Source organism: Balaenoptera ricei, chromosome 14 (assembly GCF_028023285.1).
Source record: "Balaenoptera ricei isolate mBalRic1 chromosome 14, mBalRic1.hap2, whole genome shotgun sequence".
In the NCBI taxonomy this organism is placed as follows: domain Eukaryota; kingdom Metazoa; phylum Chordata; class Mammalia; order Artiodactyla; family Balaenopteridae; genus Balaenoptera; species Balaenoptera ricei.
This window is the reverse complement of record NC_082652.1, coordinates 25,849,745-25,877,504: the sequence shown is the minus strand read 5'-3', so window position 1 is coordinate 25,877,504 and position 27,760 is coordinate 25,849,745. Positions and strand designations below refer to the sequence as shown.

Here is a 27,760-nt window from a genome sequence, read left to right as displayed (position 1 = left end):
AGGAATGTGACATCAAAATCCAGATCACGGGACTTCCCTGGTGGCACAGTGGTTAAGAATCCGCTTGCCAATGCAGGGGACACTGGTTCGATCCCTGGTCCGGGAAGATCCCACATGCCGCGGAGCAACTAAGTCCGTGTGCCACAACTACTGAAGCCCGCACGCCTAGAGCCCGTGCTCTGCAACGAAGAATGGCCCACTGCAACTAGAGAAAGCCCGCGTGCAGCAGCAAAGACGCAGCCAAAAATAAATAAACTAAAAAAATAAATAAATAAATAAATAAATCCAGATCATGGGAGGCAGTTTCATAGTGGTCCAGTGGTTAGGGCTCAGCGCTTTCACTGCCAGGGCCTGGGTTCAATCCCTGGTCGGGGAACTAAGATCCCGCAAGCCACACAGCACGACCCAAGGGTGGGGGGACATCTAGATCATGGGAAACTCTACAGATCAAACAACCAGTTTCCACAAAAATTAAATTGCAAGAAAAAAGTGGGATGAACTCATAGATTTAAAATGAAGATTTAGGGCTTCCCTGGTGGCGCAGTGGTTGAGAATCTGCCTGCCAATGCAGGGGACATGGGTTCGAGCCCTGGCCTGGGAAGATCCCACATGCCGCGGAGCAACTAGGCCCGTGAGCCACAACTACTGAGCCTGCGCGTCTGGAGCCTGTGCGTCTGGAGCCTGTGCGTCTGGAGCCTGTGCCCCGCAACAAGAGAGGCCGCGACAGTGAAAGGCCCGCGCACTGCGATGAAGAGTGGCCCCCGCTCACCACAACTAGAGAAAGCTCTCGCACAGAAATGAAGACCCAACACAGCCAAAAATAAATAAATAAATTAATTATTTTTTTTTTAAAAAAATGAAGATTTAAGAGACACTTCACCAATTACTATATATGGAACTTAAGTGAATCCTGGTAAATCCTGATCCAAACAAATAAGTAAATATATGTATGTAATATTTATAAGACAGTTAGAAATTTAAATACTTACTGGATAATTTATGATTTGAGAAATGATTATTAATTATTTTAAGGACTGATAATGGTATTATGAATATATTTTTAAAAGAATCCTTGTCTTTCAAAGATAATTAAATATTTGTGGATGACATCTGGAATTTGCTTCAAAATAATATGAGGGGGAAGGTGGGTGTCAGGGAGCTAAGAGTGGCCATCAGGTGATAAGGGTGATGAGTACACAGAGATGAAATACCAGATACTTTTGTGCATGTTTGAAATTTTCTACGATTAGATGGACTTCCCTAAATACCACTGCACTCACCTACTCAAACACAAAGGCAGTGTAACCCTCACACCGAGTGCGCGCATACCTGTGCTACTCTTGGGTCTGTTCTCCATGGTGCTCATGGCAGGGGCGGATGCTGACGGTGCTGCGGAAGGGCAGGTGCTTTTCTTCCCTTTGACACCATTAGTCACAGTCACCCCTCCAGCCATCCCAGCTAAAAGGTCATCACTGCTCTTGGTCTAGAAGCAACAGAAGATAAAAACAAATTGATTAGATGAAGCAAGATTAAATAACATTTTGACACTAAACAAAGCCCTTGACTTTTACGCTGAGTTCAAGAACTCTACAAGGACTTTCTGACAGTTACCAAGCAGCACATCACTCTGTGCTACAGAAACAGAACTTCTTCACTGCTTCATAAATGATCACATACTTCTTTTTTTAATTAATTTTATCAAATCTTCACCCTAGTATATACCTCTTTTTTTCTTTTATAAAGCCATTTTTAATTTTATTTTATTTAGTTATTTAGTTATTTATTTTGGCCGCACCGCGCACAGCATGCAGCATCTTAGTTCCCCACCCAGGGATCAAACCTGCGCCCCCTGCATTGGAAGCACGGAGTCTTAACCACTGGACCTCCAGGGAAGTCCCACACATACACTTCTTTTTAAAATATGAAAATCATAATGTACTCAGAGATGTTATGGAAGCCCGGTGTGCCCCCACGTGCCAGATTCAGTGAGAGGGGGGAGAAAGTGCAGACATCCTCCTTGCTACCGCTCATCTAGGATGTGACTCTAGGATAGCGACATCACATGTGCTATCTCAGGAAAGGTCTGTAAGGCCACAGGAAATGCCACCTTGCAGTTTCTAGAGAGAAGCAGTACTGAGGGTCAGGAGGAATCTTCACTGCTCTGAAGTGATGAAACGATGGAGCCAATGTCTAAAAGAAGTTATTCTGAAATCTGTTTTTCTTACCTCTATTTTTTTTTTTGTAGTCTAATTTAAGCCAAAATTGAAAGGAGGGTTGTTGTTCTTTTTAAGCCTAAGTAATATACAAATAACAAACTAGAGATTTTATGGTTAGAGTAAGGGTTAAATGATCATACTACTCGAGAAAGACCATTTGTAATATTTATTTATGTTTTATGAAGATGATTGAAAAAAATGTGAGCTTTTTAAAAAGAAAACAAGCACTCTGGAGAACTGGATTGGGTATAAAATTGTTACTTAAGAAAAACAGTGAAGAAATCTGATTTTACTTCTCCTAGAAATGAGAGAGAACAAAGAAGAGTTAAAGGTCTGTGGGGGAAAAAAAAAAACCCCTGCTTTTAAATAAAAGAACCAAAAGTTTTGCCCACTAAGGTGAAGGCACAAGTTAACAAGCCAACTTATGTTGTTTCCCATTGAGATAACCACCCTCGGATAATCACAATGAATTCATTTCTACAAATTAAAATGGTTCAAAAACAACTCATCTCTAATCTGAAGCCTCTCCCAGCTCTAAATGTCAGTGACTGTATATGGAGTAGTACCATTAGGTAGGTCAATCTGTCTTACTAAAAAAAAGGCAGAAAGAAGATTAGTGTTTTAAATGAACTGTCAGAATTAAGCTTTGGTAATTTAGGGTTGTCACATTATGAAAAATCTAGATCACATAATAAGGAAGGGGGATATTGCATTAATCATTAAGGATTGTTCATATTCTTTAAGACTAGTTTCTCTTAATAAAACTGGTTATCAAGTATGATGCAAAAATAAATTGTAAATCAAGTTACACTCCCTCCCTGTCAATTTGTACCTCGTCTACTAATCAGTAAATAAACTTAGCATACTCTTACATTTTCAAATCATTTTTTATATTGTTAATAAAAGTTAAAATTAACTTTGAACTAATTTTCCTTCTTCCATAAGTTAAATATTCTTTCCTTCCATAATAATTACATCTGAAGACCACCCTACATACTCCTGTAAAAAGTGGCTGAATTGTCACAGTTCTCTGTTTACAATTTGCCTTTGGGTAATGCCAAAGTTAAACATACATCAGAGCACCAAATCAAAATCTATGCAATTATCACAATAACTAGAATAACACAATATTGTCACATGAATTAACCAAACTGTATATATAGGCACTTGATTTATGACCAAAGAAGCAGTACAGAAAAAATGGAGTTTTCAATAAATGGTGCTAGGTCAACTGTATATTCACAAAGGAAAAAAGATGAATGAGCCCTATTTCACACCATATCAAAAATAAATTCCAAGGCTTTCTATCATTCAAAATCCTGAATGATAAAACAAAAAATTGAAAAATTTGACTACATAAAAATCTTAAGAAAAAATTTAAATTTTTGCATGGACAAAAAAAAATAAGCAAAGTTTAAAAATAAAATCCACACATGAGAAACTGGGTAAGTATACTTGCAATATCTCACAGATAAAGGGCTAATATCCCTAATACACAAAGAACTCTTAAAAATTAAGGGGAAAGAGACCAAAAAACACAAAGAATAGTGGGCAAAATGAACAATCACATACAATCAACTCACACAAATGTACGAAAGAAGGTGATTAGTCAGTCTAACTCATATTAGAAATACAAAGTAAACAACATTGAGATACCACTTCTCACCTCAGACTGGCACAAAAGGAAAAAGTATGACACACTCCTTTGGGAAGGATGTGAGGAAACAGGCACTCTCATAAGTTGTTGGCGAGAATGCAGCTTGATTGACAGAGCCTTACGGAAGGAGTCTGGTGACATCTAACAAAGCTACATACGCCTTTACCTCCTGCCCAGCAATCCCACTTCTAGGAATTTAAACCTGAAGACACACTTCCAATAAGACAAAAATACATTTGCATAAAGTTACTCATTGCAGCATTGTTTTTAGTTGCAAAATACTGGAAACACCTTAAACGCCTGTACATAGGTTAGTAGCTGAATAAACTATATACATCCATACAATGAAATGTTAAACAGAATGAGAAAGACTGCTAAAAAGTGGTGTGAAGAGATTTCTAGAATACATTAAGTGAAAAAAAGCCAAGTGCAAAAGTATATCTAATTATGTCAACTTTTGTGTAAGAAAGCAGAAATACAAAATAAACATCTGCTCATTTATGCAAAAAGAAATATAGAAAAACTAAATTAGACTGCTTACCTCTAAGCAGTGGGTGGAGACAGAGTAAGGAGGATGGGGGGGGCACTTCTCTGACCACATCTCATACAGCTGTGACGCGTGGAACCACGGGAGTGCTTCACGTGTTCACAATGAGTAATTAAACAAACAAGGGTGGGGGGACCCTAAAGTGGAACACGATGGGAACAAATGGACACAACTCCATTTCAAATGAATCATACAACCACATGGGGTTGGGATGGGGGCAATCAAGTATCTTTTGAACACACTATTTTGACCATAAACCCTCAAACTCTCAAGCTAAATACAAAAAAGTATAAATTCTGAATTCCAGCTGGTAGAATTGTTTTTTGCAGTGGTAACAGTTAAGCAAATCTGTATTTTCTGTATATTCTAGGAATGAGAAAATAAACAAATCTATTATAGATAACCAATGCCACTGTCAGAGGAAGGGATTACAATTATGGAAAGTGCAAAGGCTACTAGCAACTTTGTGTAGTAACTGGAATTGGAAGTATCAGTGTGAACTCTGAGGTTTTAATGTGTATGGAGAGAAGCAGATACAGAAATTGGTACAGATATGCATGTACACATGTGTGCGTGCTCCTACCTCTGTCTGCTAAAAGGGCTTAGAAACAATATGTGCAAAAGCCATGAGCACACCTAGCTTCCAGATGGTTTAAATTCTAGTCCCCACTGAAAAGATCAAGGCCTCCTTGAAGACAAGGCTGATTCTACGGCTGGGGCTGGAAAAGCAGGATATTTACTGTGCCAGAAATTAAGAAATTGCTCAGAGAATACGAGGAACATGTCAGAAGGACACGAGAGCCAGCTTGAAGGGACTCCCACCGGCCAAACTGGGGACAATCTGAGCATCAAAATAAATGATGCTAACAGTTTACAGCCCACTGAAGAAGAATCCATGAATCCACACTAATATAAATGAATACACAAATGGGAGAAAAGTAAAAACTCTTCCTTATAGTAGAATGCTGACTAATAAATGTAGAAAGAATGATGGAATTATAAAATTACCACTTAGCAAAAATCATAGTAATAATCATAGTAATAATTGATTCTGGAAAGAATTACTAAAAATTGCTAAAACTAACGTGAAAGTTTGATGAGAGAGAGGATATTTACAGTGTCGAAGTATTTTCGACAAGATAGTTATTTTTACAAAAGGCAACATAGTAACCTGATAGTGGAGGAACCTAGCAGACACCACCTTCACCAAGTTATCATCACCAGGAACACTGACACCACACACCACGTGCCTCTGGAAATGCTGCACCTAGGACGCCCAGCTTCTGTGGGACTCCTGCGGGACCCTGCAGCCCCATCCTACGGAAACACTGACAAACCCAAATGTGGAGGACAGTCAGCCAAACAAACGGGGCTACATGCTTTAGTAAATGTCAAGGTCCTAAAAGACAAAGACTGAGGAACTATTCCAAATTTAAGGAGAATGAAGAACAGCTATATGCAATTCACGACCCCGGACTGAATCCTGGACCAGAAAAAAATTTTTCTTCTTTTTTTGCTAAAGTGGACATTAGCACAATTGGTGAAATTTAACTAAAGTCTACAGATCAGATACTAGCATTTTATCAATGTTCATTTCCAGATGTTATCATTGTACTATGGTTATAAGAGAATGGTCTTGTTTTTTTAGGAAATAAACACTGAAATATTCAGCAGTAAAGGAGCATTAGCTCTACAATTTACACTTAAACAGATCAAGAAAAAAATTATGTATTTCTGGGGGCTTCCCTGGTGGCTCAGTGGTTAAGAATCCGCCTGCCAATGGAGGGGACACAGGTTTGAGCCCTGGTCCGGGACGATCCCACATGCCACGGAGCAACTAAGCCCATGTTCCACAACTACTGACCCTGTGCTCTAAGAGTCCGTGAGCCACAACTACTGAGCCCGTGTGCCACAACTACTGAAGCCCACGCGCCTACACCCCGAGCTCTACAACAGGAGAAGCCACCGCAATGAGAAGCCCACGCACCACAATGAAGAGTAGCCCCCACTCACTGCAACTAGAGAAAGCCTGTGCACAGCAACGAAGACCCAACGCAGCCAAATAATTAATTAATTAATTAATTAAAACAGAAAGAAGCAGAAAGAGAAGGCACAGAGTAGGAGAATATATGTACAACGCATATAAATGACAAAGTGTTCACGTCTAGAATAGGTAAAGAACGATAAATCAGTACAAAGAAACACACTGCACCACCTCAGCCACTAGGATGGCTACTATCAAAAAACAGAAAAAACAAGTGCTTGCAAGGATTAGCAAAAGGGGAACCCTTGTGCACTGCTGGTGGGAATATAAAATGGTGCAGGTGCTGTGGAAAACAGTATGGTTGGTCTTCAAAAATTAAAAATCAAACTACCATACAACCCCACAATTCCACTTCTGGGTATATACCCAAAAGAATTGAAAGCAGGGTCTCTAAGAGATATTTGCACACCCGTGTTCACAGCTATTATTCACAATAGCCAAAAGGTAGAAGCAACCCAAGTATCTGCTGATGGAAGCATGGATAAACAAAGTGTGATCTATACATACAGTGGAGTATTATTCAGCCTTAAAAAGGAAGGAAATTCTGCAATATGCTACAACGTAGATGACTCTGAAGACATTTTGCTACGGTAAATAGGCCAGTCACAAAAAGACAAATACTGTGTAATTCTACCCACATGAAGTACTCAGAGTAGTCAGACTCACAGAGACAGAGAGTGGAATGGTGGTTGCCAGGGACTGGGAGGAGGAGATGGGGAGTTAGTGTTCAATGGGGACAGAGTCTCAGTCTGGGAAAATGAAAAAGTTTTGAAGATGGACGGTGGTGACAGTTACTCAGCAGTGTGAATGTACTTAATGCCACAAAACTGTACACTTAACAATGGTTAAGATGACAAATGTTATGTGTGTTTTACCACACATACACACACACACACACACAAAAGTTGAGGAAAAAAAGACACCACAGTAAAAATATAGGCAAGTGATTTGAACAGGCACTTCACATAAGAGAATATCTAAATGTCCACTAAACACTTAAAAATAAGACATAAAAAGCTGCTTAATTTCATTGATAACAATGCAAATGCAAATTAAAGCCACTTTATAACGCCTCTATGAATGTTTACAATGAAAAGAGTAACGTAAGTGCAGGTGAGGATGTGGGGCATCCCAGAGTAACCCCTTTGGGAAATGACTGGTTATCTACCTATGAAAGGTGAACGCCATGCACCCTACAACCCAGCAGTTTCACTCCTGCTTATGGAGTCAACAGAAATGGGTGTACCTGCACATAAAAGACGTGTGTAGGATGTTCATAACAGTACTATGACTAATAGCCCCAAAGGAAACTCCAGATAGATGTCCATCAAGGGCAGAAGAGGTCTATGGCTTGTGGACATTCCACGGTTAGTAATCAGCAAGGAGGAGCTGCTTACACATGAATGTATATACAAAACAGACAGACTCACAGACATAGAAAACAAACTTATGGTTACCAAAGGGGAAGGTGGCAGGGGGGTGGATAAATTAGGAGTACGGGATTAACAGATACACACTACTATACATAAAATAAGCAACAAGGATTTACTACAGCACAGGGAACTATAATCAATATATTGTAAGACCTATAATGGAAAATAATCTAAAAAAATATATAATATAGATGAATCACTTTGTTGTACACCTGAAACTAACGCAATATTGTAAATCAATTATACTTCAATTAAAAAAAAAAAGGGGGGCTTCCCTGGTGGCGCAGTGGTTGAGAATCTGCCTGCCAATGCAGGGGACGCGGGTTCGAGCCCTGGTCTGGGAGGATCCCACATGCCGCGGAGCAACTAGGCCCGTGAGCCACAATTGCTGAGCCTGCGCGTCTGGAGTCTGTGCTCCGCAACAAGAGAGGCCGCGATAATAAGAGACCCGCGCACCGTGATGAAGAGTGGCCCCCACTTGCCACAACTAGAGAAAGCCCTCGCACAGAAACGAAGATCCAACACAGCAATCAATCAATCAATCAATCAATCAATAAATAAATAAATAAATGGAGGAGCTGCTGCTATAGGCAACAACAGAGATGAATATCATGACCTAAACAGAGTTAAGGAAACCAGACACACATAAAAAGAACTTCATGTCCAAAACATCTTTATAAAGATCCAAAACTGGCAAAATGAATCTTGGGGGCTAGAAGTTAGGGTGGTAGTTACTTCCGGAGAGGAAGGAAAGGGCAGTGATGAAGGGGGCTCAGAGGGGTCGGGGGGGAGGCCACTGAGGTGCAGGCAGGCTCTGTTTCCTGACCTGGCTGGTGGCCCAGGGTACATTCACCCCTCACTAAGCCCAACACAGATGCTTTGTGAACTTCTCTGGGTGTATGTTCTACTTTATCAGAAAAGTAAAAACAAAACAAGAAACAACTCTGCACTTTCCAACTTGCCTTTTACACGAAGGCTCTGATACTTTTTTCTGTTTTAATTTTTGTTACACAGTTCTATAAATACATGTGCATTCCCACATGTAAACATCCCCCATCAGCAACAGTCCAAAAAACGAAATTGATGAAGGAATAGATTTTTAGCCTACTTTTTAATAACAGGTGCAAAACACAAATCATTTGGTAAAAACATACAGATACAAATAATGAAATAATACAACCAAAGAATACATGCTTCTCCAGGTAAAGTCCAAGTTTCATAGTCTGCATCTCCACCTCATAATTTAAGATTAGTTTAAAATTTCTACCTTCCATGTTTCAGAGATGGATTACTCAGTCAAACTGTGAACTAACTTTTACACTGAAAAGGTATGATCACAAATCATCATTGAGAATCATCAATTATTTAGATAAACCCTAACTTATTATAACTCTCATCTATCAAGTTTTAGAAAAAAGTATCCCCAGGACAATGAAAAAGTGTACTACTTCTAAAGGATTAAGTGTGGACAGCCAGAAAGTGCAGGCATGTAGGAGACCACCTCTACCTGGAAATAACCCTCTCTGCTGGCTGTGACAAAGAAGAATGACCCACACAAAGGCCCAAGCCAGATGTTACAGCTACTCACAGAAATGGGACCAATTTCCTCCAAACATGCTGGGAACAGCCGTAGTGCTTCTTTTCATGTTTACAGAAGCTCCATTCAGACTCAAAAAGGTCCTTCCCTACATCTCACTAGACCTAGCTGCAAACAACATTTGAAATGAGAGGTAAAGAAACACATATCCTTGGGGATTCCCTGGAGGTCCAGTGGTTAGGACTCGGCGCTTTCAATGCCAGGGCTGGGTTCAATCCTTGGTTGCAGCCAAAAAAAGAAACACATATCCCTGTACCCTGCCAAGTGTAAGAAAAGTGTTGGTGTTATGTGAATCCTGCGCAGTGACAGACACCACGTGGGTGTCCACGAGAGTGGATGTGTGGACACGGTGTCTCAATGATTAAAAGCCAAATGCTTCATTTTTCTGGTAATCATCAAGGCTCCATCAGTTACAGAATTCAAGTTGTGGGATGTGACCATATGCTAGAGAAGCACAGTGAAATATGGAAACTTAGAAAAATAAAATAACAAGTTTGTGGGTTCCCTAGGTCCTTTCGCTTTTTCCAATTTTTCTATCATTTTCACTATTTTCTTCTTTCCTTATCTTCTTACTCTAATTTCTATTCAATGACTTTTTCCCCCTCCTTTTTTAAGTAAAAGCACTTGCTCCAGTTGAGGTAAAGTGTTCCCAAATAGTTTCACCTCTTCTATGACCCTCCCCACTCCACACACACACACACACACACACACACACACACACACACACGCACACACACAGAACTACTTAAATCAGCCAACTCAGCAAAGCCATGGACAGCTGGCACAGAGCAGGGATACGGTTCTGCCTTACAATGAAGAAGTACTCACTGCTCAAGACTAGGCTGCCATCGACTCACGATACATGCTTTGGAAGACCTGACATGCTGCTCAGGGCACACTCCGGAGTGAACCTCAGAGACACTGCCTGCCAGCGAGGAGGAGGCAACAAGGCAGGCAGTAGTGCACACCCCGTGCCAACGCTTCAGCCTGCTCCTCCAGCCCCATAAGTCACGGGTCACCCAGGCACACAGGCGCTCCACTCTGAAAACAGGCGAGCAACTGAGTGAACAGCTGGGGCAGAAAATACCAGCTTTCTTACACGAGAGAGAGGCAGCACTGCCACCAAGGAAATTGCTCAGCGTGCTGATTCAGACTAACGGAAGCAGGGCAAAGGTCTACTCCTGGTATCACCCTCCAGGCCGCAGGATGACACCCAACTGCTCATCAGGGATGTAGCAAGGAGAAAATCTGGTGGCATCTCCAAGCCCACAGAGTAAGTATGCATTCAGTTTCGACAACCCTGGAATAGAAAAACCAGCATTTCCTGCTAGGTCTTTCAACACATATAAGGAAGTCCCTCATCAGCTGCTCCTGTGAGGTGCTTCTTAAAATAATTAAGTCACATCTGTAAAGCCTTTCCTGGACAAAAGGCTTCTGAACAGATTGCGTTTCAGGTATTTCTTCGTTCCTCCCTATCAGACAAGCAAAAACTCTCTCCAGGTTTTCTCCATGGAGTCAAAGTTTCTACCCCAAAACACCAAACCTCAAAACAAGCAAGCAAAGAACAAATAAATGAATTCTGGACTGAGAAAGACTGGAAAAAGACCATGTGCATCTCTGTCCAGTGAACCTAAGACTTGACCAGCAGAAAAATGGCCCAGAGTCATCTCAACACAGACACTGAGAACACCCATGGGAAGCCTGCTACTGTCAGGAATCAATCCTGAGCTGCAGGAAGTTTCCAGAGCTAACCAGGAAAAACCCTACTGCCAGTCCCTTACAAAGCCCTTGCTGTGAGCCAGGCCCTGCGCCATCCTCTTTCTTACACCCTCACTTCCATCCTGACCGCAGCCCTAGGATGTACATGCCCAGCCTGGGCCTGTCTGCTCCCGAAGCCCGGGATCTAACGTACCACTACCTTTTACTAACAAGAACTAAACTAGCCTCTAAAGAAAGGAGTGTAACAAGAAAACTAGTTATGCTCTGACTAAATTAATATCACCCAATTTTGCCTGGGATTAATACTGGATCAGTTGTCAAAAAACAAGTAACAGTTTATGGTAACAGTGTAGGGGGGTGGGTGGGAATAAAAACTCCTGTTCAGGGGTTTCAGGAATGTCATACTGGCCGTCCTTTAAGACCTCACGCACACGCTCTTTTCATTAAGCCTTCTCGGGCAGAAACAATATTTTCCTACTTGAAACTGTTTACGCTACTCTGCTGCTCTCCCAGGGCATCTAACTTTTTTTTCACTTGTATTTTAGTTGTTCGTGCAAGTGACTTGCCTCCATCCTTTCCTCCACAAGCTCCTTGAAGGCAGGCTCTCCCACACCGGCACAGCGATTTGCTCACAAGTAAGCCTGCTACTTGGTTTCGTTCGTAAAGACCAACGAAACACCAATTAAGTCCACCACACCATGAACTCTCTTTGAAGAGGGTGAATCCTAAATAACGTTTATGTGATAAATCAAACATCATATGAAGACTCACTCCTCCTACAATTCGTCACATATTTAAACAAAACCACGTAAATACCTTTGACAACGAAGCTGCTGTTCCAGGCTTTACGAGTTTGCCTCCTGCAGATGCTGAAGAGCTGTTTTCGGGTTTCGTTTTGTCTGCTGTTTGCACTTTGCTTATCCCAGACACCTTAGGCACTGAGCCAACACTCCTGCTTGTTTTCTTCATTCTGGGCTGCCTCTTCGTGATGCATTTACAAGCAAATCTGTGGAGAGAAATGGCATTATACCGAGAACAAAACTGTAAGAAAGCTCTTTAAACATTTGTCTTTGAAGGATCTTACCATGAACTAAATAAAAATGTTTGAAAGTTGGATGTCGCTACAGAAAATAAAGGATGAAAAATTCTTAGACTTATTCATCAGAATGCACCCTGTTTTCAAGGCTTCCTTCTTGAACACTACTAACTTGAAATTATTTTGTGCATTCTAGTTCTCTCAGTAAAAAGAATATCCTACATCTCTAACGCAACTGGCTAACACACAGTACATTTAGTGAAGCAATAATCATCCTGGCACTTGAGAATGAGCCACTTTGCAGGTCTCTAAGGTGATCACACTTTCCAAATTATCCAGCACAGTCCTAATTTCAAATATTTGTTGTGATATTTCCACATAAACCAGCAAAACAGCCCAGAAACTCCAACATTCAGGATCTAAATATATTTCCCAGTATATCTCTTTTATCAAGAGGAAGCATCAAAATGTCTTATAAGAACATAAGCCTCAATATTTGGTTCAGAAAGTAAGGGCACTCTTTTACACCCTTAAAACCACGACAGCAAACCTTTTGCCTAAGTGGAACAGTCTCGATTTCAAGCTTAGAGGACCTGGAATAACACTGGCCACACACAGAACTACGGCCAGAAAAACCCTTCAACATACCTCTATTAGCTGAGCTAGAAAAGCAGTCTCTACAGTAGTATCATGTTTGGAAAGACACATTGGCCTGGTCTGGGTAAAGTAAATAATACGACTAAAGAAAATGAAAGCCTACTGTGAACGTAAGGAAGTTTATGTACGATGACGCTGAGAAACTACACTGAGCACAAAAAAGAAGTTGGTCTATTTTAGGAAGATTTCTACACACTAATAAAAATAAAGAGAAACTTACAGAATAGCCTTTTGGAAAAGAAAAGGCTCATTCCAATAGCTTCAATGAACACTTCACCTAGACTGTGCTTGAACGCTCCAGATTTATCTTGCCTGACGTAACACAAACTGTACCAACTGGTTTGGTGGCAGAACAGTGAGACAGGGCAAAGGGGGCTCCGCTCCACCCTCACCGTGATAAGACCTCGGAGCAAAAAGAACACTGTTATTGACACCAAGCAAAACACAGCGAGACCTCAGTCTCCTCTCCAGACTTCTCCCAACTTCCTGGTTCTTCCTTCCAGAAAATGCTGTACTTGGTGACAATCAAATCACCCATCTGCTTGCCCTGAAGCCTTCTGCTTTCTACTTCCCTTCCCATTGGAGCACTCAGCCCAGAGTTGGCACTCCCTCTAGTTTAGCTCCACCAAGCTGCTCCTTATAGGTTCCCAGAGGACACTGAAAATGACCAAGACAAGACAGGAGCGGCTTCCCACAACACGTGCACCACAGTTATGCTGATCCCTGCCAACCGGCAACTTTGTGCTTTTCTACCTGTAAAATTAAGGAATTAGATTGGACCCATCACTAAGTTGATTTTGTAGAAAAATCAAGTTCCTAAGAATCTTTCCTTCAACGTCTCACTTTCCCTTTGTATTTATCTTTTTTCTAAGTCTCATATCTTGTAAATGGCTCCCCAAAGTTTCTTTCTTCTCTGCTCCAAATTCCACGCCTGCACTCCTTCCTACACCACTCAGACCCTCTCCCATTCTCTGCCTACTCCTCCAGCTGCTGTCAAATTAACTTTTTCTAGACCAGCACAATCCAACAGAACTTACTGCAACTATGAAAATGTTTTATATCCATCTGTGCTATCCGAAATACAGTAGCCACTAGCCACTTGTGGCTACTGAACACTTGAAATGTGGCTAGTGTGACTGAGGAACTCAAATTTAAATTTTATTTAATTTTAGTTTTTTTAAATTTAAAGTTACATGGTAGACACCATACTGGACAATGTAATAGACTGTCCCTTTCCTGCTGCTGTCTCTGTCCCAGAGTTAAAACCTAATGAACTACGACTTCCCTCCCACTAGGGTGGCTATAATAAAAAAGATAGATGGTAACAAATGTTAGAGAGGACGTGGAGTAATTGGAACCCTCAAGCACTGCTGGCACAAATGCAAAATGGTGCAGCCACTTTGGAAGATAGTCTGGCAGTTCCTCAAGTGGTTAAACACAGAGTTACTAGGACTTCCCCGGTGGCACAGTGGTTAAGAATCCGCCTGCTGGGCTTCCCTGGTGGCTCAGTGGTTAAGAATCCGTCTGCCAATGCAGGGGAAACTCAAGCCCTGGTCCAGGAAGATCCCACATGCCACGGAGCAACTAAGCCCATGAGCCACAACTACTGAGCCTACGCTCTAGAGCCCGCGAGCCACAACTACTGAGCCTGCGGACCACAACTACCAAAGCCCACACGCCTAGAGCCCATGCTCTGCAACAAGAGAAGCCACTGCAATGAGGAGCCCACGCAACGCAACGAAGAGTAGCCCCCACTCACCACAACTAGAGAAAGCCTGCGTGCAGCAACGAAGACCCAATGCAGCCAAAAATAAATAAATAAATAAATTTATAAAAAATAATAAAATAAAATAAATACGAATTTTGACACGTAACTGTTCAAGCCAGACTATACTAGGAATAAAACAGTCAGAAATGCACAGCTCTAAGCTGAATCACTGTGAATCTGACAGTTACAAACAGTGTTGACTTGGGCACGAGGTCCTGGCAACTCAGATACATGCCATCTCCATGCACGCTCTCCAGAATGTGATTTTCTAAAAGGGGGAACCACGCTTGGTGTGACGGCTCATCTTATGTCAACGTGACTGAGCCGCAGGGCGCCCACACATTTTGTCAAACAGTATTCTGGGTGTGAGGGTGTTTCTGATTGAGATTAATGATTGAATTCATACGCTGGGTGAAGCAGGTGTTCTCCCTAATGTGGGCGGGCCTCATCCAACTAATCGAAGACCTGAATAGAACAAAAAGGCTGGAGTCCGAGGGGACTCTTCCTGACTGACTTCTTGAGTTGGGATGTCAGTCTTTTCCTGGCTTTGGACTCCAACTCTCAGACTGGAACTTAGGCTAGTGGCTCTCCGGGGGCCCCAGTCTACCAACTGCAGATCTTGGGACTCCTCAGCCCCCATATGCATGTGAGCCAACTCCTTATAATAAGGTTGGTTCCGTCCTATTGGTTCCATCTCTCTGGAGAACCCTAATATACTTCATAGCTGAGAACAAAACAATTTCTCCTCAGTGTCTACAGTAACTGCAACCCTGGAAAATTCCATATATACCAAAAAGTATGTTAAAAAAATGCTTTCTTTGTGTAAGATGGAATAAGATTCTAGGCTCAGTCATAAACAGGTTTTTTTTTATCCACATAAATTATTCAGAAAGATATTCCAAAGTTTTGCAGATCTCAGGATAAGTTTCCATTCTGCAGAACTGTCACTTCATTGAGTCTAGAATTCCCGGGCCCCTACTTATTAAATATCAACAGTCTCTACCAACCATTGAGGCAGTCAAAAAAGCTTCCACAATTTTCTAAAATGACCCCTATTAAGGACAAGGATCCTCCAAAACAGGTGGTAATTCACCAGAGACCTTGGCCCCCCTCACCAGGTTAAGGAGCAGGAATTGTTGGCCCAGACCCTCCCTGGAGCCCCAGGCCTGGGAGAGATGCGGAGTGGAGGGAGAGGACAACACAGCATGCAGCACTTCCAGGGTCTAAAAGCTTCGAAAGGAGTGCGATGGAAGTTACCACTACACCTCCCCGGCCTGCACGAGGGTGTCACATAGGCACCCACCACCACCTCTAGTCCAGTGAAATCAAGGTGTGGGGGGGAATAAAAAGTAGCTCTCCTCACAAAAACAGGATGGATGCTGTCTCTCTACATACGCTAAGAATAATCTCAAATAACAATAATCCAAGGAGTGTGTCACATGTATTTCTCAAATAATATTTCTTAAGATATTAAATATTTCTGAAAACAAAAACATTGAAATATATGCACTGCTCCCCAAATAGGGAAAGACGCTGAAGGCTGCGAGCCCCTCCCACGGACAGGCATCATGCCCCAGCTGCGCCACACCCAGCACAGGTCCCTGAATCTCCACAGGTGGGCGCTGATGATGTAACTCTCCCTGGGTCAACCATTCTTTAGTGACAGTAGTCTCAATCCAAACCCCACACCCTGCCCGCCAATCCATAGGGCCTCCAATGCAACCATACACAAGCACTTCCTCAGAAACCGGCAATTTTTATCTCAATGAAGATTTCACAAGAGATGAACAAAATGTAACAACACTAAAATTATACTGCTCAATCTGCCCCTTCTAGACTTACCTACTTGTCCTATCGGTCAGTGCTGGTACTCCTGACCAATATTTTTCATTTTGAAGGTGCTAATTACCATGTTATTTAATATAAAATCTACCTTTTGGATAGATTTTAGAAAACTTATTACCAGGTCTAAATCAGTATGTATTATGTTACAGCTCTAAAAGTAAAAACCTTAGCTATAATCATATTCATTTATAGAGAGCTGCTACTTTTTTATTTAAAATAATTGTTAGGCAAGGGCAGAGACACAACTGCTCTCATTTACACAAATAAGCTTGCATTCAGTGAGAAGGCTGCAATCTGGGTGGCTGGACCTCTTACCAGGATGTCCCAGTACAGGATTTACAGCTCTAGGAGCCCTGCCTAAAGCTAATTACACAGCCGCAGCCACACAGGAAGCTTGAGTTTCCTTTACATGTATAAGGAGATCACATAAGGAAAACAAAGGGCCATCTCTTACCTTCCACATATGGCAGGTAAAATACTATCTAAAAATCAAACCACAGACTCTTAAAAATGGAAAATATCTTGGAGGTCCCTTATAGGAAACCCCACATGCAGCACCACTGACAAAAAATGGAGCATACTGACTACTAAGGTAGGAAGCAAGTCATTACTTGCTTAACAGTTACTGAACACTTATTTTGTGCCAAGACGAGCCAAACGCCAATTCTCTGGGAAGCTAGTGAAACAAGGATAAATAAATAGATGGACATCCTAAGCTGATTAAGACAAAAATACCTACTTTCCAGGGGCTCACAGTCTAGGGGAAGAATGAGGTGCATAAGTGAACAGGTCTCCATCCTTGATGAATCTACTGCAAACATGAGGGACATACATGTACAAGGTATGGTGGGAGCAGGGGGACATCGTCCCTGGTTCTGCCCTTGCAGAACAGGAAGGGAGGTACAGGTCAGAGGTGTAAGAAAGCACGGGGCCCCTGAAGACCTGGGCCTGCTCAAACAGAGAAACGTCACAGTGACGACCAGCGGGGAAGGGCTTCGGTCTGACACACAGCACTGAGGGCTGAAGGCAGTGCCGCCCTGATTGGATGTGTCCTTCCTAAAGAGAAACCTGGTGCTGCAGAGGATGGACTGAAGGACACCATATGGGGGCTCGGGGAGAGGGGCCAGAAGGGCATCTCCTTCCCTGTAACTCCTTTCCTCTGACCTGAATCTGAGCGCCACACTCAAAACAAAAGTACCCTCAGCCCACAGCTCTCCCAGGATCTGAGGACCAGCACAGTGCTTTGATAAGTCTGCCCTTCCCCCACGTCGGTCTGAGAGTCTCCAGCCCCTATTCCAGACTTCGCACACCTGTGCCATTGGCACAGACAGGAGGAGGACCTGGTCTGCAAGCAGAGTCCAGCCGACTATTACTTTCTCCATCTAGACACTGAACTTCTCAACTTCATCTAAGAAAAAACCCTGTTTGGCCAGGAGCTACCAGAGGCTCCTCCTGAGTTCATGGTTACCTAATACTACAAAGCCTCTTTCACACAAACTGCTGCTAAGCTGCTTTTCTCTTTTTTTCCGATAACATTTTATTATGAAAATTTCAAACACACAGAAATGTTGAAGAAACTGAACAGTAAATACTCCACTTTTCTCCGTTTCATAGCTGTGTAATTTATATTCTGAAAAAGTTTACACCTATCTGTTAAAATTATCATTTGGTCAAATTCAGCTTAAGGTCAAGCCTTTGAGATATTTTTAAATTCTGACTTCAATTTAAAACCCATTAGTTCTTCTCTAAAAAGCACTGTCTTCAATCTTAAGTCACTTGTCCAACCAGGATCCTCACCTACAATAAAAGGCTGAATTCTAAGGAATCTTGAAGGTACCTCCTGACTCCAAAATCCTTCTAATACACCTCACGCAGCTGATGGTGATGTTACAGGTAGAGAACAGAGCGGTGAACAGGCTCTGTGATGTGTCACCAGACCCCCACCCAATCCCGGGCCTCAAAACATCAGCACAGCACTGAACTTCAAGTCAGGAGAGCTGGGTTCACACTCCAGCTTTGCCACACAAACTGTGACTGCAGGCAAATCACTTCATCACTTCGTATGTTTGCAAATGTTTCCTCTCCTATAAAGAGGAGTTGATAAAACCTAATTTATAGTTATTGTACAAAATAATATGTGTAGACCAACAAAGAGAACAAAAGTCCCAACACACTCATTCCAGAAGTTTTTTCACCAGGGCTCAAAGGTCAGAAAAATGGTACAACAATCCAAGATCAGGGATGGCAATTTCTTTCAGTGATTCAGAAACTCCACCCTCCCCAACCATCCACCCATGAAAAGCACACCAATCAAGTTTCAGAAATAATGCCAAGAGGACCTTAAGAATTTATCTTAACTGTCATTATATTGCAACAAGAAGGCTCCTCCCTGAGCGGAGGAGAAGACAGATTGTCCTGGAAACCACAAAGGAGCTCTGAGGCCATCCCTCACCAAGAAGCACCTTCAGCCCTGGCACAGTGCCGGACAGGAGCTCTTGGTGTTAACTACAGGTGTGGTCCCTAATCCTCCCACCTGTAGACACACAAGGATCCTGATTGGTCACCACTTCTTCCTTTGAACTCCTCTATGCACCTCCTATTCACCTCCAAGTAGAATCATTTGTCCCCTCTGTTACACTAAATGTATTGCTATTTAAAACTATTTAAATAGAATTGTGGGGACTTCCCTGGCGGTCCAGCAGTTAAGACTCTGGGCTTCCACTGCAGGGGGCACGGGTTGATCCCTGGTCATCAGGGAACTAAGATCCCACATACTGGGTGGAGCAGCCAGGAAAAAAAAAAAAAGGAATTGTTATTTAATTGATAACTTTTAAATCCACTGTGCTTATTTACAGTATCTGGAGACTGCCCCACCCACCATGCCTGTTCAAATCTGTATCCCTCGGCAAGTTACTTAACCTCTCTGAAATCTCAGTTTCCTCATATGTAAAATGGGCTGGAAATAATACTCCCTTCCTTATAAGGATTTTGGGAGGATTAAATGAAATAATGAACCTAAAGTGTTTAGCAGGGTGGCCCACAGTAATGATGGCATAAATGTGAGCTATCGTAATCTATAACAACACACTGCATGCCCCAAGTATGACTAATGCTTTATTTAAATAAAAGCAGCAACTCAAAAGACACTCTGTCAGAGAAACCCTCCATAAGGAATGACTAAAGATTATTTTTACTCACTACTTCATTAAATTATACACTGTGGCACATAGATGTCAACAAACAACATTTGCTTCTGGTTCTTTCCCACTGAAAATTACATATCAGGAAACACTGAAAATATACGGTAGGGAGTTCCCTGGAACGCTAATCAGGAGACCTGGATTGTGGTCTCAGGCCTGGCATGCCTGCGTGACCCTGAGCAAGTCATGCTAACTCTGTGAGCCTTGTTTATAGGCGAGGAGGATGGATTAGGATCACTCAAAAATTCAAATATTCTATTTCACAATTTATACCTCAAGAACCAGGAATCAAAACTTTTTTAAAAAAGGAAATTGCTTATTAGCTATGATGTTTTTATGTTTTTGTTATATATTGATAATATCCCACTAAAATTCAAAAAAAGGTTTCAACCAAAGCAACCTAAATACATTTATCTCTTATTTCACAAACTCCATATTCAAAATGTAGGGATCATATTAAAATTTTAAATTAAGAAGAGACTAAAACACTGAGAAGGAATCACACTGTCAAGGGAAAACTGAAATTTAGCAAACTAAATTGGAGTGTGGGGCTTCCCTGGTGGCGCAGTGGTTAAGAATCCACCTGCCAATTCCAGGGACACGGGTTTGAGCCCTGGTCCGGGAAGATCCCACATGCCTCAGAGCAACTAAGCCCATGCGCCACAACTACTGAACTGCGTGCCACAACTACTGAAGCCTGTGCGCCTAGAGCCCGTGCTCCACAACAAGAGAAGCCACCACAATGAGAAGGCTGCGCACCTCAACGAAGAGTAGCCCCCGCTCGCTGCAACTAGAGAAAGCCTGTGCACAGCAACAAAGACCCAGCACAGCCAAAAATAAATAAATAAAATAAAATAAATTTAAATAAATAAATAAGAGTCTGTAAGTAAAAGTTGCTACTAAATGGATCAAAACCAATAACCAAAACCAACTGACAAAATCGTGAGTTCTACAAAACCAAACAAAACGTTGAAAAGAAATTCAATGAGAAATGTTTTAATTAAATAAATCATAATGCAATAGACTTCTTATACTGAATTCCTCAACATACACATTTTTTTTAAACTTTCTTATTGTGAATTGCAACACACAACCAGATAGTGCATTTAAAGGTGTACATTTTAAAGACAGACTTGGAGTGGACTCCACTGAAAAAGGCAAGGCTTACTCAGACAAAAGCCTGAGCTTTGCCAGGTCAAAACACCGCACATGTGCAAGTGGGCGTGTATTCAAGGTGCAAGAGACAGAGACATGAAGGAGAGAGGCCAGGGAGATGCCTTCGGGCATGTGATTCTGTGCTTAGCCTGAATCTAAATACAAAAGTCCATTACTGCTCAAAATACTTCCATGCTTACTGACTAAGGAGCTGACTGGCAATTTTTAAAAGCTTATTTTTTATGTCCATTTTTAATTGAAGTATAGTTGCTGTACAACATTATTTAAGTTACAGACGTACAATAGTGATTCACAAGTTTTAAAAGTTATACTCCATTTATAGTTATAAAATGTTGGCTATACTTCCCATATTGTACAATATATCCTTGCAGCTTATTTTATACCTAACAGTTTGTACCTCTTACCCCACTACCCCCATACTGCCCCTCCCCCATCCCTCTCCCCACTGCTAATCAGTGCTTTGTTCTCTATTATCTGTCTTTTAAATGTTTATTTTTTATTATAACATGATGTTTTCTCATTTTTAAGACTGATTTTACTTCATGCCTAAAATTAGGGTGTGATTATCAACTAATGCGCACATTTAATATGGTGGTTCTACCTGCTCTCAGAAGCCAATGATGCAAACTCTGGCACTGAGGAAAGGCGGCCTTCAGAGGGACCTCTCCTCCACTTCCACCTCCAGCCCCAAGTGTGCACTCCCCTCCAAACACCCTTGCGGCCACAGAAGAAGGAAAAGGAAAAAGCAGTTCCTCTCCAACTACCACCCCTTCCCGTCACAGCTACCTCCTCTCTGCCTGGCGACGCTGGGTGAAGGGAGCCTGGGGGCAAATCTACAGGAGAAAGTGCCCAAGTGGACACTGAAGTCGGCCAGAAGGAGGAGATGGCAAGCAGGGCCAACACAGCTCCAAGTGGAAGGACGGGGCAAAGTCAGACCTCACTGGAAAGGGATAAAAAATTGAGTAGGAGATGAAGGAAGAACGTTTCAAAAATTTGGCTTTGTGAAGGGCACACAGTCAGAGGGTAATGAGGAGGGTGAGACACTTTGCTGATGTTGCTATTGTGTAAATGCCAGAGCAAGCTGCCTGGGGGAGGGCGGTGCTGCCCAGCACTAGCACATTTGATTCGAAACCACCCTACGTGCCTCAAAAGGAGGAAGAAACTGAGGCTACAGGAGTAAGGAGTTTGCCCAAAGTCTGAACTCTTTTCACTAAACCACAACTACTGATAGACAGGATACTAGAAAAAAAGAGTTAATTATCAGCAACAAAAATCCAAAAGCGCAATTCTATTTCCCTTTGTTTTGGCCACAGAAAAACCCACTCATACTAATTTATGATTTCTCTCTATTACTCTGCAAGATTTAACACAAGGAAATATTTAGAAACAACTAGAAGCTCCCTGCATTTTTCAGACTTAGAACCATAAGTCTTCTCCTTCTTACTGCTTTGAAAAAAATAACAACAACAACAAAAAAACCCTAATCTTATATACTAGGACCTCTTTAGATCCATTTCTGGAGATCTTTTTAATACAAGTCGCTAAAGGGCCGTTAAACTACTGCTGATACTTAACATTCCAGACAAGTGACAAGGCTGGAAAAGGACAGCCTAAAAGAATTTCTGGCTATAGTACACAAATGGTTTTTCCAGATTTAGTCCAAAACAAATTGGTTCCCAAAGTTCAAACTCCCAGAATGCAAGAAATTTTGAGTCTCCTCTCCCTCTTCAGCCATATTTACAAAAAGAAAATGTTTATTCATGACCCCTCCAAACCATGGCTTTATGCTCAGATTTCTGGCAGGCAGTTACAAAATTGCACAATACTGTATTCATTAAATTAACTGTCGGCCATATTTTTAATTAAAAATATCAATTCAATATATTTGTACATTTATAACAAACTGTGATCTGAAATACAAAATGAAACATTTTCTTTTATTTTACTAATCATTCAAATGTAACAATGTAATAAACCCTTTAATAATAAGCTAAAAATTTTAGATTTGAGAAATGTTTTGCCAATGGCACAAAGAAAGTCTTTCCAAACTAAACAAGTTAAAATAAATTAGAATTTGAATTCAGTGTAATAAAAATTGAAATCTTTTTTCAATAAGCACTTCACTGATTAGATAACATGAAAATCAATAAAAAATACTAAGGAGTACTTTTTTCTTATATCTACTGAGTATAAGGTAAGTGGTCTCAACAGTGGGTAATTTTGCCCTCTAGGGGACATTTGGCACCGTCAGTAGACATTTTTGGTTGTCACAACTGGGTGAGAGGCCAGGGATGCTGCTAAACATCCTACAATGCACAGGATACTCCTCGCAACAAAGAACTATAGGGCCCCAAAAATCAATAGTGTCAAGGCTGAAAAACTCTGGCGTGAAAAGATTGGTTTAAACTGAGGAGGGAAGGGAGATGTTCGTCTTTCTGCAGCAGACTATAAATACAGTCTCATCTGCACAGACATTGTGTTGAGCTGAGAAAGCCAACTCAAAAGAATTGACTGAAAGAGCAGGGAACGTGTATGACATGGGGCCTGTTACACCCTTGATTTCCATCCACATTTTCTGGGAAAGGACAGACAGCTCAAAGAAGGCTCTCTCTGATCTCCCAGAATGAAATGTAAGGAGAGTCACAGGGACTCACTGCTGACCTGCACCTCCTTCTGTGGTGTCCTAGCTAGCTGCCTGGCGGACCGACAATCCCAAATGGATGGTGAAAATCCACTGTTCTCCAGTCCATCTGAAACCTCACTGGCAAGAGGGAAAGCAGGGAACTAAACCCTGAGGGCCCCCTGCATGCCAAGCACTGTGCTGGGGATTCCACACACACAGCATTTCATTCAACCCTCCTTCACCTTGAGAGGTAAGGATGACCTCAGAGCAACCGTGAAAAGGATCACCTGAGCCTCCCACAGCTCAGACGCAAGGGTAGGGGTCTGAACAGGTCTGACTCCAGATGCCCCACGACGGCACCACAGCAGGGTAGCTCCCTAGGCTGTCTTCCTCAATCTCAGGTGCGGCCTGCACAGTGAGACACTGAGCTACGGTAGAGACTCGTCCCGGCCCCCCAATGCAGGTCCTGGCTGACAGCATCCCCTCGTCTCCGTGCCCACCACCCCCTGCCAGCCCTGCTCCAGCTCCTTCTGTGTCAGGGAAGAATCACAGCCTGGCGACCCGAATCCCGCTCCCCCCCACCCCCCACCTCTCCAGGTGCCTGCCTACCTGCCTCAGGCCAAACGCCTGGCTCCCACCCTCTCCCTACCCCTTGTCTGATGCAGCCACGCTCTTTCCAACACCTACACTTCCACTCGGCCTTCCCGCCCCAAGAGCCCCTTACGGTCTTCTCCCACATCACGCCAAGACTCTGTCTCCAGGCACTGCGACCACAGCACCCACCTCAATGTATTTCATCCCAGCAACATTTGAGACATACTTAGACTAAAAAATATTCGCTCTTTACCCTAAATTCAAATGTAGGTGGGCGTCCTGTATCTTACCTGGCAACCCTAGGCCCTGCACACATACCGGCCAACAGGGAGCAAAGGGCAGCGCCAGCGCTGGGAGAGGAGGGAGCAGAACACGGGGACGAGACACAAGGTGAACTGGGACGAGAACGATGGGCAGAAGCTACACAGAGAACAGCAAGAACACTAAGCCCGAACCGCAGAGCTCAACAGTCAATCCTCCACAAAACGGCCCGATCCAGAACTCCAAAGCCACTCTCCAGGGCTCCCTCCAGCAGCCGGGGTCTAGAGCAGCACGTTTCTTTCATGAAACCAGACCCCTGTGCCGGGCCCTTTGCCCGCTTCGCGCAGCTCCCTCCCACAGGCGCGTTATTCCCCCAAGTCCAGTGTCCACTGGTTGAAAACCCCTCCTCCTTCAAAGCTATCTTGGAGGACAAGCAGCTCAAGTCCCTCGAAGCCCAGCTCAGAGGACCTGGGTCACACGAAGCCCCGCCCCCAGACTGTCCCTCCAGCACCATCAACACGCCCTCAGGGCAGCCACGTGGAGGCTTCTCGGCCTCACCAGGACCGCAAGGTGCATAGGGGAGGTGAGGCAGGGCCAGTGCCAAAGGCATCATTTAAGAACTACACAGAGAAGGGAACCAAACACCCGACAGGCAGACAAAATCGGAGCTAGGATGCGAAGAGCCCAAGCCACTGCTGAAAGGACAAGCGTGCCAGAAGGAAATCCTGGAAGCGCTCTCGAGACACCTGTTACCCAGTTCATAGCCTGTCACACCACATCCTGCAACTGGGGGTAGAACTTCTACTCACTTATCAGTGGCAGGATGAGGATGTAAGAGGAAAAAAGAGGAAAACCATGGCAAGCACTTCCTTCTGAGTTCCAGATGTCATGGTGCACCCATCCCTGTGAAAATGCCGAGACTCACCATATAACTCAATTACACTGACTTTGCTGTTGCCAATTTAGGATCATGCTGTTTGTCTTTACTGCGTGAGTAATGTATTACAAAGTCCAAGCACCGAACTTAATTAGGTGTCAGAACTTCAATACAATGCAACCAACAGGGTATCAAGAAAATAGAATGTGTAAAATAAATGCTTCTTCCTAATGCTTCATTCTAATTTTTAACAAGTAGAATTTCAGAGCAATGTTACCTGATTTAGCAAACTCTGAGCTTCAGTAACAGGTTACTAGTAACATATTAAGAGTAATAGAGACTTCCCTGGTGGTTCATTGGAAGGTGGTCCAGTGGTCCACCTTCCAATGCAGGGGATGCAGGTTGGATCCCTGGTCTGGGAACTATGATCCCACATGCCACCGGGCAACTAAGCCCGTGGGCCACAACTAGAGAACTTGCGCACCACAGCTAGAGAGCCCGCGTGATGCAAACTACAGAGCCCATGTGCTCTGGAACCTGCGCACCACAGCTAGAGAAGAGAAAACTCACACACCACAACTAGAGAGAAGCCCATGCGCAGCAACAAAAAGATCCCACATGCGTCAACGAAGATCCCACGTGCCGCAACTAAGACCCAACGCAGCCAAAATAAATAAATAAATAAATTTAAAATCTTAAAAAAAAAAATAATAGACTCTCATACATACAGCACAGCAGCTCACCCCAAACTCAGCAGATGGGGGTCTTCAGATTCTAATCCTTCAAAACTATTTCTTAGGTTTAAAACATTACCCCCAAAATTACCAAATCCTGTCTCTGAGAACATTGCCTACCTAATCTGATTTACTGCAAATGAGTAATTTAACTATTTCAGCTTTAAAAACAACCATCCTGGGCTTCCATGGTGGCTCAGCGGTTAAGAATCCACCTGCCAATGCAGGGGACATGGGTTTGAGCCCTGGCCCGGGAAGATCCCACATGCCGTGGAGCAACTAAGCCCGTGCGCCACAACTACCGAGCCTGTGCTCTAGAGCCCATGAGCCACAACTACTGAGCCCGCGTGTCACAACTATTGAAGCCCACGCGCCCCTAGAGCCCGTGCTCTGCAACAAGAGAAGCCACTGCAATGAGAAGCCCGCGCACCGCAACGAAGAGTAGCCCCCACTCGCCGCAACTGGAGAAAGCCCATGCGGAACAACGAAGACCCAACGCAGCCATTAATTAATTAATTAATTAATTGAAAAAGAAAAAAAGACACAATGCAGGCAAAAATAAATTGAAAACAAACAAACAAACAACCATCCCTTCTAAGGACTGCAAAACACAAACAGATTTTTGTAAGAGAGAGAAGAGCAGCATTGTTCTGGGCCATAACACTAAACACAGAGCACGGTGCCAGAAGGCAGATCTCCAACTAGCAGCCTGGGACACTGCGGCTGTGCACTCAGGAATTCACAGTCTAGTGGAAAGAACCCAGATTATTCCGGTAGAACCTGGGTTCAAGTGCCAGCTCCACCACTTACTAGTTATGTGGCTCTGGGCATGTTACTCACGTCCAAACTTCAGTCCTTGCACCTCTAGGTGGAGGCTAAGAGCTCCTACACAGGACTGCTACAGGACCCACACCAAACAGCACACTGCTATCCTCCCTACACCACAGAGGTGAGTTCCCTGTACCCTAACTTCTTACTTCTTCTTTCCAACTCCTCACACCATCAGCAGAAAAGAAGAGCTCTCTCCCTCCCAGGACAATCCCCAGGGCTGCTCTGCTCTGCTCCATCTTCCAGACAACTAAAAACTCCACGGTCCACTCCAGGTGTGTGCCACCCGCTCTGGGGCCTAACCACTGCTGCTGTCACCCCGTGGGGTCTAACTCAGCACGGCCTTCCTTTGCCTTCCTCGTTCAGTGGGTCACTAACTTGCACTTGCCCTTCCTCTGTCCCTGGTGTCCAGCCCTCTCCTCACTCGCTCCCTCGCCCAGTGTGAGTCTCCCCACCGGCCTTTCATCACACCTCCTGGCTGACACACATCTCTCTCTGAGCCTTTCTGCATGCTTTCAATCCCTTCTATCCTTCCATCTTTCTTCTTTTTGAATTGTTGTTTTTTAAGATGGGGTTTTTGTAAAAGAGTCTTTATTAATTAAATTAGAAAATAACAGAAAAAACTCTGGGCCTGGCTTCCCAGGCCCTCTAATCAGTCCTCTCTGCTTCCTGTTTCCCTATGACCGAGGACAGACAGCAAACTACAGTCCATGGGCCAAATCCGGCTCATCACTTGTTTTTGTACAGTCCACAAACTAAGAATATTTCTTGCATTTTTAAATGGTTGGGGAGAAAAAAAATCAAGAGTATTTTGTGACATCAAAAACTATACAAAATTCCAGTTCTCAGATACACTAAGAAAATTTTATTGAAACACAGGTATACTCATTCATTCATGTATTTCTATGGCTACTTCTGTGCTGATTAGTTGCAACAGAGACTATATGG

The 27,760-nt window shown here is 43.0% G+C and overlaps 1 protein-coding gene across 5 annotated transcripts in view; it reads right to left on the bottom strand.

Moving 5' to 3' along the window:
• Window positions 1–27,760, bottom strand: part of SPECC1L (sperm antigen with calponin homology and coiled-coil domains 1 like) — a 120,720-nt gene that overhangs the window by 81,022 nt on the left and 11,938 nt on the right. For 3 of the 5 annotated variants that reach the window (XM_059894136.1, XM_059894137.1, XM_059894138.1), the window contains 3 exons: window positions 13,127–13,309; window positions 12,030–12,219; window positions 1,330–1,483 (listed from right to left, as the gene is read on the bottom strand). In XM_059894136.1, coding sequence (XP_059750119.1) covers window positions 1,330–1,483; window positions 12,030–12,182 — 307 coding nt within the window. In that variant the 5' untranslated portion in view covers window positions 12,183–12,219; window positions 13,127–13,309. The remainder of the gene's footprint in view (window positions 1–1,329; window positions 1,484–12,029; window positions 12,220–13,126; window positions 13,310–27,760) is intronic. The other 2 variants (XM_059894139.1, XM_059894135.1) reach the window with 1 other exon arrangement.